The sequence below is a fragment of the Mytilus trossulus genome, chromosome 2, assembly GCF_036588685.1.
Source record: "Mytilus trossulus isolate FHL-02 chromosome 2, PNRI_Mtr1.1.1.hap1, whole genome shotgun sequence".
Classification (NCBI taxonomy): Eukaryota; Metazoa; Mollusca; class Bivalvia; order Mytilida; family Mytilidae; genus Mytilus; species Mytilus trossulus.
In genome coordinates, this window is record NC_086374.1 from 11,506,610 (window position 1) to 11,518,887 (window position 12,278).

The following is a 12,278-nucleotide window of genomic DNA, read 5'->3' on the forward strand; positions in this document are numbered from 1 at the left end:
AAAATACAAAATCACATAATAGAAGCTTTTCTAGTATAGATAATGTTTTATTGCACTTATGTTTAACACAACCATATGTCAAACATGTAGATAAAATATGTTCAGCACAACAACATATGTCAACCATGTTTATAAGATATGTTCTTCTGAATCACAACCACATATGTCAACCTGGTGGATCAAAGTTGTGAAGGAACACTAATGACTGGGGTTGTAACTTCTCTCTACACAATGGACATTCAGGCTGAAAATAAAGTCAAACAGATCTTAAGCTCACAGAATACAGTAGATATTATTTTCATTAAATTATCAACAATGCTGAATCATATTGATACTGTAATACCTTTATTTGCATAAAAACAACTGTTACAAAAATGAGTTAGAGTAGTTTCATTTTTAACCGGATTTTTGTGACAAAAATGTTGGTTATTAAACTGGGGATGCTCGGCGGCAGGGCGGGCGGACGGGGGTCGGGCGGGCGGCAATCAAATGTTGTCCGTGCATTAACTCAAGAACCGTTCAACCAAAGCTTTTAAAATTTTAATATGTTGTTACTGACAACTAAATGAAGGTCAAGTTCAATAATGGCCATTTTGACTTTTACCGTTCAGGAGTTATGGTTCATGAAAGATCGTAAAATGGTGTTTCCATTCACGTTGTTGCATTTACTCACAAACCATTCAATCTAAGCTTTTCAAATTTTAATATGTTGATACTGATGACAAAATAGAGGTCAAATTTGATATTGACAATTTTCACTTTCACCAATCATCAGTAATGGTTCTTGTGATATTGCCAGGACACAAATAAATGCTAATAAATCCGGTTTGCTGTCGTTGTGACAGTCTCTTGTCTTGAAATGCTACTGATTGACAGTTTAAGTAAATTTTTTATTTATTTCATGAAGAACAGGTGCTTTTGATAGATATATCATCTTAATATTGATAAAATGCCATTTCACAGAATATTGTATCTCCATAATACAAAATATGTTCTTCATGGTAGGAATACTTGCTGAAACCAAGCATGGACGAGAATTATCTGGATTAGAACCTTAATTTTCATGAACTATGCCTAACAACAAACAAATACATAAGACAGACATTGGTTACTTTATAAAAATAAGAATGGGTCTCGGTGGCAGAGTGATCTAAGTAGTTACTACAGTAATCACTAGCAAGTCAACCCTGACGTTGTGAGTTCGAACCCTGCTGGTGTGGGTGCACTCAACTGCAAACTTAATTGACAAGGATTTTCAGTTTTCCTTTTGAAGGTCAGTGTTTTTTTACAGGCACTCCAGCTTCCTCCACCAATAAAAACTGGCCACCACTAAATAGTCCAAAAGTAATGGTTAAAGGTGGCATTAAAATTACAAAAATCAAAATTATAAACTAGAGGCTCTAAAGAGCCTGTGTCGCTAAGTCTATGTGAATATTCCACTTAGGACACAGATGGATTCATGACAAAATGGTGTTTTGGTGATGGTGATATGGTTGTAGATCTTACTTTACTGAACATTCTTGCTGCTTACAATTATCTCTTTCTTTAGTGATTGGCCCAGTTTTTTTCAGTGGAAAATGTTAGCAAAAATTTATACAAATTATATGAAAATTGTTAAAAATTGACTATAAAGGCGATAACTCCTAAGAGGGTCAATTGAATATTTTGGTCATGTTGAATAATTTTAGGTCTTACTTTGCTGTAAATTATTGCAGTTTATCTCTATCTATAATAATATTCAAGATAATAACCAAAAACGGCAAAATTACCTTAAAATTACCAATTCAGGGGCAGCAATCTAACAACCAGTTGTATAATTCATGTGAAAATATTGCAGCAGATAGATATTGACCTGATAAACCATTTCACCCCCTGTCAGATTTGCTCTTAATGCTTTGGTTTTTAAGTTACAAGCCAAAAACTGCATTTTACCCCTCTGTTCTATTTTTAGCCATGGCAGCCATCTTGGTTGTTTGGCCGGGTCACCGGACACAATTTTTAATCTAGATACCCCAATGATGATTGTGGCCATGTATGGTTTAATTTGGCTAAGTAGTTTCTGAGAAGAAGATTTTTGTAAAAAATAACTAAGATTTAGGAAAAATGGTTGAAAATTTACTATAAAGGGCAATAACTCCTAAACGGGTCAACTGACCATTTTGAACCAGTTGCCTTTTTTGTAAATCTTCCTTTGCTGCACATTGTTGCTGTTTATAGTTTATCTCTATCTATAATAATATTCAAGATAATGACCAAAAACGGCAAAATTTTCTTAAAATTACCAATTCAGGGGCAGCAACCTAACAACCAGTTGTCCTATTCATCTGAAAATTTCACAGCAGATAGATCTTGACCTGATAACCAATTTCACCCCCCTGTCAGATTTGCTCTAATTGCTTTGCTTTTTGAGTTATAAGCCAAAAACTGCATTTTACCCCTATGTTCTATTTTTAGCCATGGCGGCCATCTTGGTTGGTTGGCCGGGTCACCGGACACAATTTTTAAACTAGATACCCCAATGATGATTGTGGACAAGTTTGATTAAATTTGGCCCAGTAGTTTCAGAGGAGAAGATTTTTGTAAAAGTTAACGCCGGACGCAGGACTACGACGACAGACGACGACGACGGACGACGCCAGACGCCGGACGCAAAGTGATGAGAAAAGCTCACTTGGCCCTTTGGGCCAGGTGAGCTAAAAACGAGATTTTGTAGTATGATTGCCAATGACCAGCAACGTAAAAATAAGCAACTTTGAGTCACTGTAGGTGCAACTTTTCTTATTTCTGCCTCCCTTCTTGCTCTCTTCCCTCTCTAAGCCATCCATAGGTAATTATAACATATCCATTTGTCGCTGTTCTCTCTGTTTAAAGTAAACCAATTTTTTGTTTCAATTCTCTGAATCTTTACCAAATTTGGTTTGAGAACTTTCAATTGAGAAAATTATCTATAAATTTTATTTGAGAACTTGCAAAATAGAATTCCAAAATGACTGAAAACTTCAATTGAATTGTTACCTAACACCCTTCAATTTTATACCAATTTAGCATTTTCCACCAATTATACTTCAAAATTGCAATAGAATGACAGAACTTGTAACTGGAGCTTCTTTAAAAGTCATTCCTTAGATGTCCAATGTTTCAATAAGTTATTTTTAGAACACATACCTTATTTTGACACCATTCATGTATACAGTTCCAACAGAACAGGTGACCACATGGTGTTGATGTTGTACTCTGTCTTTTCTCTAGACATAAAGCACATTTCAGTGCTGGACTACACACTTCACTGAAAATAAAAAAACATGTTAAAAATGTAAATTGAGACACATAACAATGCATAAGTAAAGAACTAATGCCACTACAAGGCAGCACTCAAACCCACAAAGTGGAAAGGGATTGATAAAAGTTGCAATAACTTGTTTCTCAATCCACTATAAATAAATATGTTTAAACTAAGAATTTTAAGGTTGGATTTTACCTAAGTTTGTTTGGATTTAGAGGATTGTAATTGTTCTGGTTAGGCTCTTTAGTTTAAACATATTTATACAACATCTATACAAATATATAATCATGCAAAATACACAATAATAACAGGATTGGGAAACAAGCTATATATAGCTTATATTAATCCGTTTCCTTAAAATACCAACTCCATTTAACTATTACATAAATATAGCATGCAATATTACAATGATATGGAACAAGAATAATTAAGTAACAGTTACTACATAACTGAGGAAGGAGGAGACAAAAAAAAGAATTATAAAATAATGAAAATAAATACAACAAAAAAAGTAAAAAAAAGAAAAAAAAAGAAAGCTACACTGAAATACTATAGGCTCTTTCATTATCACTTTTGAGGACAATTTGTGCGTTTTATGGCAATGTTTTTTCTGTTAATATTCAATAATGAAATGATCAATACACATTTTACATTTCAAACTTTTATTCATGATATTTTGAGAAAGTCAAAACCAATATAAATACTGTACTGAGGGAAATCTTGGGCATAAACCTTAGGCATAGTTTTAATTTTTCAGCTTTCAAGGTTTTTGGTGTAAGTTACGAAACAGTATAAAATTAAGAAATTCGGTATAATTGCTTGTGCACTTTCAGGGGAAAAAATATGGTTAGGATAGAATGACTTCTATACCTGCAGATCAAAGACTTCAACGTTGCATTCAGAAAACTCTCAAGGATTTGATGGAAATGTATTGTTGAGTATTCTTATGATTTACGTGTCTGTTATCAGGGATGTCATTAGAAGCCGGCACCTGGCGAAAATCTCTGATAACTCGAGCAGTCACTGTCGGTTACTTTTTCTCTTACAAAAAAAATAAATCAGACAAAATCCATGCAGTATCAAAGATGACATAGATAGCTACACAATTTATTGTAGAGCTACGGAGATCAGTTCATCAACATGTTTACATTTAATTATTGTATATCGGAACATTGTTTTTTCTAGTTTCTTAAAGAAAGTTGTGATGAGTTTTGAACAACCTTATTAATTTATTATTATTTCCTCCTATGAATTTAGGAGCACTGGCTTCGTTTTATCACGCTATCTATGCAGCCAAGATCACTCATACTTGTACTGGAAACGCAATGAACGCATGGCTTAGGGTGATCTTGGCTGATTCTTACAAACCATTCTTCTGTGTACCTATTAGTATTGTGGTGATTAAGAACAGAGGTTTCTGTGTTAAAAAAAGTACTAATTACCTATCATCCAGGTCAGGAGTTGTCTCCCTTCTAAAACTTTTAACAATTTTGTCTTTGTTAATATAAGCATTGTAGGCATGGATTCCTATACTGCCGACAAGTTGTGCAAATGACAATACTCCTAAGATTTTAAAGCTTTGAGTGAGGAAATTAGGTCCTGTCTGCTGTTTATGAAGGCTGTATTTCACCTGTAATAGAGATGTAGATAAAATGAGTGCTGGATAAGTGATGTAGTTAAATGTGTCTACTGGATAAGTGATGTAGTTAATTGTGTCTACTGGATAAGTGATGTAGTTAAATGTGTCTACTTGATAAGTGATGTAGTTAAAGGTGTCAACTGGATAAGTGATGTAGTTAAATGTGTCAACTGGATAAGTGACGTAGTTAAATGTGTCAATTGGATAAGTGATGTAGTTAAATGTGTCTACTTGATAAGTGATGTAGTTAAATGTGTCTACTGGATAATTGATGTAGTTAAATGTGTCTACTAGATAATTGATATAGTTTAAATGTGTCTACTGGATAAGTGACTTAGTTTAAATGTGTCTGCTTGGAAAGAGATGTATTAATCTACACGATTTTATCTGTTAATTCTTATTTTGAAATCCTTAAAATCAGATGATCATACCACAGGGATGAGATATAATACGGATCACATGCCTTATGTTTTTCTCTCAGTTTTACAACTGTATTAAAGCCCTATGTACTGTAGTATACAGACACTTAACCATGTTAACAAGTGTCCAGTATATACAGGACAGAAAGTTAGTCAGTACAAAAATATAATAGAAATACACTCAAATTTGATCTTTAAAAAGAAGCAAATATAGCATGAAAAGAAGGTAAGAATTTATATAGATCATATTTACATAGTTGACACCAGCAAATCTTTTGGCTAAGTGATAAAACATTCCTTGGAAGTAAAACAAAGCCAGGTGACATCGATGGAGAAAGGTCACAGTCTGTCTTATAACTGGTACACATTTTAGTAGAAAATGTTTAGTTTCTGCTGGTATTTCATCATGGAGAACTGGTGATTTCAACCATTTCTCAAACCAGTCTATCACTTTATGTAGTGTGTATGGTGTTAAAACATGAATCAAGATCAGAAAAATTCTTCTCTAAATAAAAATAAAGAATACATTAGAAAGATATAAAAACCTAAAAACCTAAAACTGATCTTCTTTCATAAGCCAGTTGTTTATTGTGTTATTCTGCTGCAAAACTTCCCCAAAGTAAATGATGTTTAGTGTTTCATCTTTATATTGGATTGGATATATTTTAGCTCATTTTACAGACCTTTGAACATGATACATGGAAACTTAAGTCCTGGTTCTATTTAACTTCACCTACTACACCAGAGATAATTCATTGTAAAGAATGATAAAAGTATGCAAGAAACAGAACAATATTATGAAGACAATCAAAGCGCGAAAGCGCTGTAAAGGCAGTTAATTACAGGTTGTGTGTATTTCTAGTCCAGTTATATCATTATCTTCCATGGATAGAACAGAGGTGGTTTGTAGAATTTAAGATTTAGAGTTCTTTTGTACCTAGTTCACCTATATCTAGTCTACTGTTTACAGTATATTTTCTGTGCCTCCCATGAAATGCATTTTTAGCCATGGCCTTGTCAGTTTGCTTTAAATTTATGAGTTTGACTGTCCCTTTGGTGTCTTTCGTCCCTTTTCTTTAGACATATAAGAACTTTTCCTTTTCAATATAAATAGACTATTTTTAATTATTGATTGTATACACATATTCTATGACTCCCATAAAAAAAAAGTTCACAAAGATTGACTAGTCTCTGTACTGTGTGTATAGCAAGGACATCAAGTAACATAATGGTAAATGTACATAGTAACATGTCAACTTTTTTGATGACCATACCTGTCAACTGTCAGTTTTTGCAGAGTATTTCCCCAATCGAGCTCAAGGCTCCCAAATGGAAATTTTGTAAGAGCAATTTTGTCGACTATTTTAAAGAAAACAATTAATTTAACAATGGCTATGAACTTGCTAATGCACGAAGAAGCCAAAATCCACATTAGAATATATTGAAGGGAATCCATGGCAAATCGCCCCACTTTTCACTAACTCGCCCCACTTTAAAAACAAGGGTGCACACACTGAAATGTCTCGCCTTCTTTACTAATCATTGATATTATGTTGATAGTCCTAATAATAAAGCGTTATTACAACTGTCACATAATCTTAACATAAACCAAGATAACTAAACATTGACCTTTGAACCATGAAAATGAGGTCGATGTCAGATAAACCATGCCAGGTAGGCATGTACAGCTTACAATTCTTCCATACAACAAATAAAATTGACTTATTGCGTATAGTTTAAGAAAAACAGACCAAAACACAAAAGCTTAACACTGAGCAATGAACCGTAAAAAATGAGATCACGGTCAAATAAAACCTGTGCGACTGACATATAGATCATGAAATATTTCCATACACCAAATATAGTTGACCTATTGCATATAGTATTAGAAAAAAAGACCAAATCTCAAAAACTTAACTTTGACCACTGAACCATGAAAATGAGGTCAAGGTCATATGACACCGGCCAGGTAGACCTGTACACCTTACAACCATTCCATACACAAAATATAGAAGACCTATTGCAATCAGTATAAGAAAAACAGACCAAAACACAAAACTTAACTATAACCACTAAACCATGAAAATGAGGTCAAGGTCAGATGACACCTGCCAGTTGGACATGTACAGCTTACAGTACTTCCATACACAGAATATACCTAGAACTATTGCTTATAGTATCTCAGATATGGACTTGACCACCAAAGCTTAACCTTGTTCGCTGATCCATGAAATGAGGTCGAGGTCAAGTGAAACTGTCTGACGGGCAAGAGGACCTTGCAAGGTACGCACATACCAAATATAGTTATCCTATTACTTATAATAAGAGAGAATTTAACATTACAAAAATTTTTAACTTTTTTTTCAAGTAGTAACTGAACCATGAAAATGAGATCAAGGACATTGGACATGTGACCGACGGAATCTTCATAACATGAGGCAACCATATACAAAGTATGAAGCATCCAGGTCTCCGACCTTCTAAAATATAAACCTATTAAGAACTGAGCTCACATCGCCGCCGCCGTATCACTATCCCTACAATGTATGTTGAGCTTTCTGCAACAAAAGTCGCAGACTCGACAAAAAAACTGCCCCAACCTGAATTACCAAATCGCCCCACTTGTGAACTGTGATAAATCCCGTTAATATTTCTCCTGCCAACTGGTCCCACCTAATGGAAATGGGTGAAATCTAGATAAATATATTATTAACCAGGATGAATTTAGTAATGCCAACTCGCCCCACTTATGGAAAAAGATGTTATTCCATTAAATATAAGTTAAATTCCTTATATTGCATTTTGATACATTTAACTGGTTTCTTTTCAACTGTTATGCAAATAACTAAGCTTCATAACTTACAGTTATTCTTCAACAATCAGTTTTATTTTTAGAATTATAGTTTCAGTATATATCAATAATAGTAATTAAATTAATTTTCGGTTTGTTTGTATTCTGTGTAGATTAGTTTTCGTTAAAGTGGTGCGAGTTTTTATTTTTAATTGTATATATTAATCTAAATATTACCGTTTTTTTTATAAGTAGGGCGAGTTGACAGGAGTAATATTAAACATGATTTAACCAATTTCACATGTGGGGTGATTTGATAAATCAGTTTGTGGCAGTTTTTAAAAAAGTGGGGCGATTAGCCAGTGGGGCAACTTGTCCTGCTTCCATTTGAAGGCCCCCTTGAAGGTTTTGTATGACTATATTGACCATCTTTCACGTAAAACCCCCATGTGCATTTTGAAAAGTTAGCAGATATGTTTCCAACTCCAGGCAAAATCTACCGGTATGAATGAAAAAGAAGTTTTCAATTAAAGCTCTGTGGCCATAACAGCTGTCTCATTAGCATTTAACCACTTCCCATATTTACAATTAAAACAATAGAAGAAAATTATTCAACGCAAAAACAAAACTTACTTGTAAATATGAAATTCTCTTTACGGTATGAGTTTTTCTCAGAGTTTGAGATTGTACAGTAGTACCTGTAACTGCTTATACCTATTTCTTATTCACTTTTGCTTGATAAACTCACAGTCACTAAATATCATATACATTGTACCACATCTCCTTATTTTTATAAGCATTCCAATAACATGAACAATTGTTATTCAATTCTATATACCAAAGCAAAATGAACTGCACTACTTTCATTCACTAGTATGCATTTTTTGGCAAAATACAAGTTCTTAAATGACACAATATATATTTATTGATAAAAAAAAAAATTTTAGTATACAACTCTTTAACAGGTATAAAAAAAGCACAGCTTTGTCATAACTTGTGAAATCTGTGCTGAAAACATAGACATTGATGGTATTTGAGTAATTCCATATGTGAAGCTCAACATTAGCTCGTCAGTTGGTGGTGGACAGTTATAGTTCCTTTCTGCAGGCTAGGATGAATGACTTATCAGGAAAACCAATATCACAAATCAAAACTTTCCTCTAGATTTCTCCTACAATATTCATCCAGTTTAGTTCTTTGTTTTAATTGGACACCGTCCTGATTTTTAATTTTGCAAACCATTCAGTCTCTTGCTTGCAAATGGAGCATGAAAATAGGATGGGTATGGCAGTAGACAAGTCTCTTTAAAGTGGGTTTGTGCCCTGAAAAAAAGTTTTATAACTTAAGTTTTTTTTAAACTTGTGCAACACACATACCTAAATAACTATAACATAGAAGAGAGCATCATTCGTGTCAATGTTTTGTTCCTGTTTACATTGTCATTGATATTTTTTCAGAAAGCCTGAGGCATAACTCGTGAATTCCTGTCATTACATCCTAAATTAACATAATTACTGCTAGAATAATTATCAGTATGATATACGTACACTATCATTTTACAGCCCAAGTCTTCAGTATATATAATTGTTGCATTCATTCACTCCTGTGTTCAGTCGTTCAAAAATATTTAAACATCAACAACAAATGAACTTTAATAAGGACAAGAAAACACTAGAAAAGATACGTACATTCAATCCGTGTTAAAGAGTATTTGAAAGAGAAATATATCTGGTTAAACGATGTATAAAGGAGGAAAAATTGTAGACATTGCATTATGATGCTTTCTACCTAATAGCACGTGGATATGTTTACATATTTAGACTTGACCCAGTATGACCCGTACCTTGTAGGCCACCGCCGTCATTTAAACACTCGGTTACAGTCGTGTAAGACAGTAAAAAGCTTAAGCCTGTACTATTTGCGTGAAGTAAATGTTTTGTTCTGTACATTTAAATTGTTTTACCTGATAGCAAGGACGTATATCTATCCGTTCCCTTCTCAATTCACTTTGTCAAATCCTTCGAGCTTCTTCAAAACATATGTATTACTGCGCCGGAAGTGAGAAAAATATGAGAAATCCTCGTAAAATAATGCTATTTTCAATTTTGTGGAATCCATTTTGTTATATTTATTATACAAAGATAAAAAAAAGTTACGATTAATCATGAATTTGCATTTCATTATACGGAACGTTTATGGACTATTTTTTTAGCTGTAAATCGGCCATTTTGGCGGGAAATCATGTACACATACACACGTAGATTGGCTGGTACCCGATCGTAATGTTACACATCACATATATCAAATAACTAATACCCGGAACGTAGTACCGGGAATCATGATAATACGTAGACAACATACATAACTAGAAACGCTTTTACGGTTTCTCGTTCATAAACCGAATTCCGCTTTGAATTATAGAAGATACAATATTAATCATGTCCAGTCGACTTTTCATTGTTATATCAACGTCTGAACTAATTAAAGAATCTTTAGATGTCAGATAACACTCGAAATTGACCCGACCTCTTTCCACACGGAATACACATAATGATAGTTTGTAGTCAGGTTGACTGCTTATAATGCAAAATACACACTAATAACAAGTTCAATAAAACGAACAATACACACTGATCGTTTCTTTAGTCCCCAATGTAAATGAAAGAAACAAAAACCATATTATACCATAAAAAGAAGAGGAGAAATTCGAACATTTCCGGATCTATTTCTGGCCAAAAGACCCCCTGCAAAGATTGCGTATGAAAAGATGAACCTCATGACTTAAAAGTCAGGCCTTAAAGCACTGCCTTTAAAAAATAGGATATGTATTTAATGTCAGTATACTAAAAACTTACAAATCTTGATGGTAAAGCTCTTAAAGTGTTGTCAACTTGTATGATATTAACATATTCTTCTCCAATTGTCTGAAACCCTACAAAACAGTAGAAAATTGTTTCAGAATAATCAAGGAAGAGTCTTTTCAGATAAAATATGTTGCAAGAATAAAAATAAATGAATGGGAATGTGTCCATAGCAACACAGATGATGCCCCCGCTAGCATATATAATTATAAAGGGACATAACTCATGAACTGTAAAAGTGACCCTTCCAAAACCTAAACCTAAACTGAATTAAGTGGTAATAAGCATTATATATACATTTTAATTTAGTTGAGACAAATTAAGTTAGAGAATGGAAACAAAATATCATATAAGGTTATAAAGTGACAAAACTGAAGAACATTAACCAAAGAGCTTGTAAGCACAAAAGAGTAAATATTATTTTAATTTTTTCAATGAAAATTGCATTGTATAAAGCATTGGTTGTAGTTCATGTAATTGTTAAAATTAATTTTTAAAATTGCAGTTATCTTTTTTTGTCCATAATTGTAGTTGCTTTAAAATTAATTTTAACAATAACCATCATTGATTTTTTTAGAAAAGATATTAGATTCCTAATTCTAGTATAACTCTATAATGGTTGAACTTTGAAGTGACACCACCAAAATTTAAACTTGCTCTGTATTTTGTGGTAATTTAGTCATTGTGTACAAATTTAATAAAATTTGGTTGAGGCAAACTAAAGTTAGTTAATTGAAACAAGAAATTAACAATGATAAATGTGACGCCACCAAAATTCAAACTTGATCTGTGTCTTGTGGTAATAAGCATTTTGTATAAGTTTCATAATATTTCATAATTTGGTTGAAGCAAACTAAACTAGAGAACAGAAATCAACTTTGGGACGTACGGAAGGATGTGCGTACAGATGGACAAGGGTGAAACTTAATGCCACTCCGCTACAGAGGGGGGGGAAAAAGTTTAAATTAGATTAAAGTTACCTGCAAAAGTTGTTAGTGTAAAGTAACCAAGATCTGCAAACAAATCAAGTTCCTTTCTCCATTTAATCCAATTTCTTGGTCCTGAAAGATATCAATTACTAACTGTTGTCTTATTGTTGCACTATTGGAAAGAAGATGAAAGTTGAGACAAATACAATGAAAAAGTCTACTGTTAAAAGTTACTAACCTATACAGAATGACAGGGGCCATTCCTATTATTAAATAATAAGAGAGAAATTGTTTTCTTTTTTCCACATAAATAAGATAATTATATGATACTATCAATTTATTTTATTTATAAATTT

General features: G+C 33.1%; 1 protein-coding gene across 1 annotated transcript in view; it reads right to left on the reverse strand.

Annotated features, from left to right (window-relative positions):
• The window catches only part of LOC134706488 (peroxisome assembly protein 10-B-like), a 15,591-nt gene continuing 3,313 nt past the window's right edge, over positions 1 to 12,278 (reverse strand). Inside the window, exons 2-7 of the mRNA XM_063565465.1 lie at positions 11,974 to 12,054; positions 10,988 to 11,064; positions 5,595 to 5,846; positions 4,726 to 4,913; positions 3,166 to 3,286; positions 1 to 244 (exon numbers count right to left, since the gene is read on the reverse strand). Of these exons, the coding sequence (XP_063421535.1) occupies positions 167 to 244; positions 3,166 to 3,286; positions 4,726 to 4,913; positions 5,595 to 5,846; positions 10,988 to 11,064; positions 11,974 to 12,054 (797 nt within the window). The 3' untranslated portion in view covers positions 1 to 166. The remainder of the gene's footprint in view (positions 245 to 3,165; positions 3,287 to 4,725; positions 4,914 to 5,594; positions 5,847 to 10,987; positions 11,065 to 11,973; positions 12,055 to 12,278) is intronic.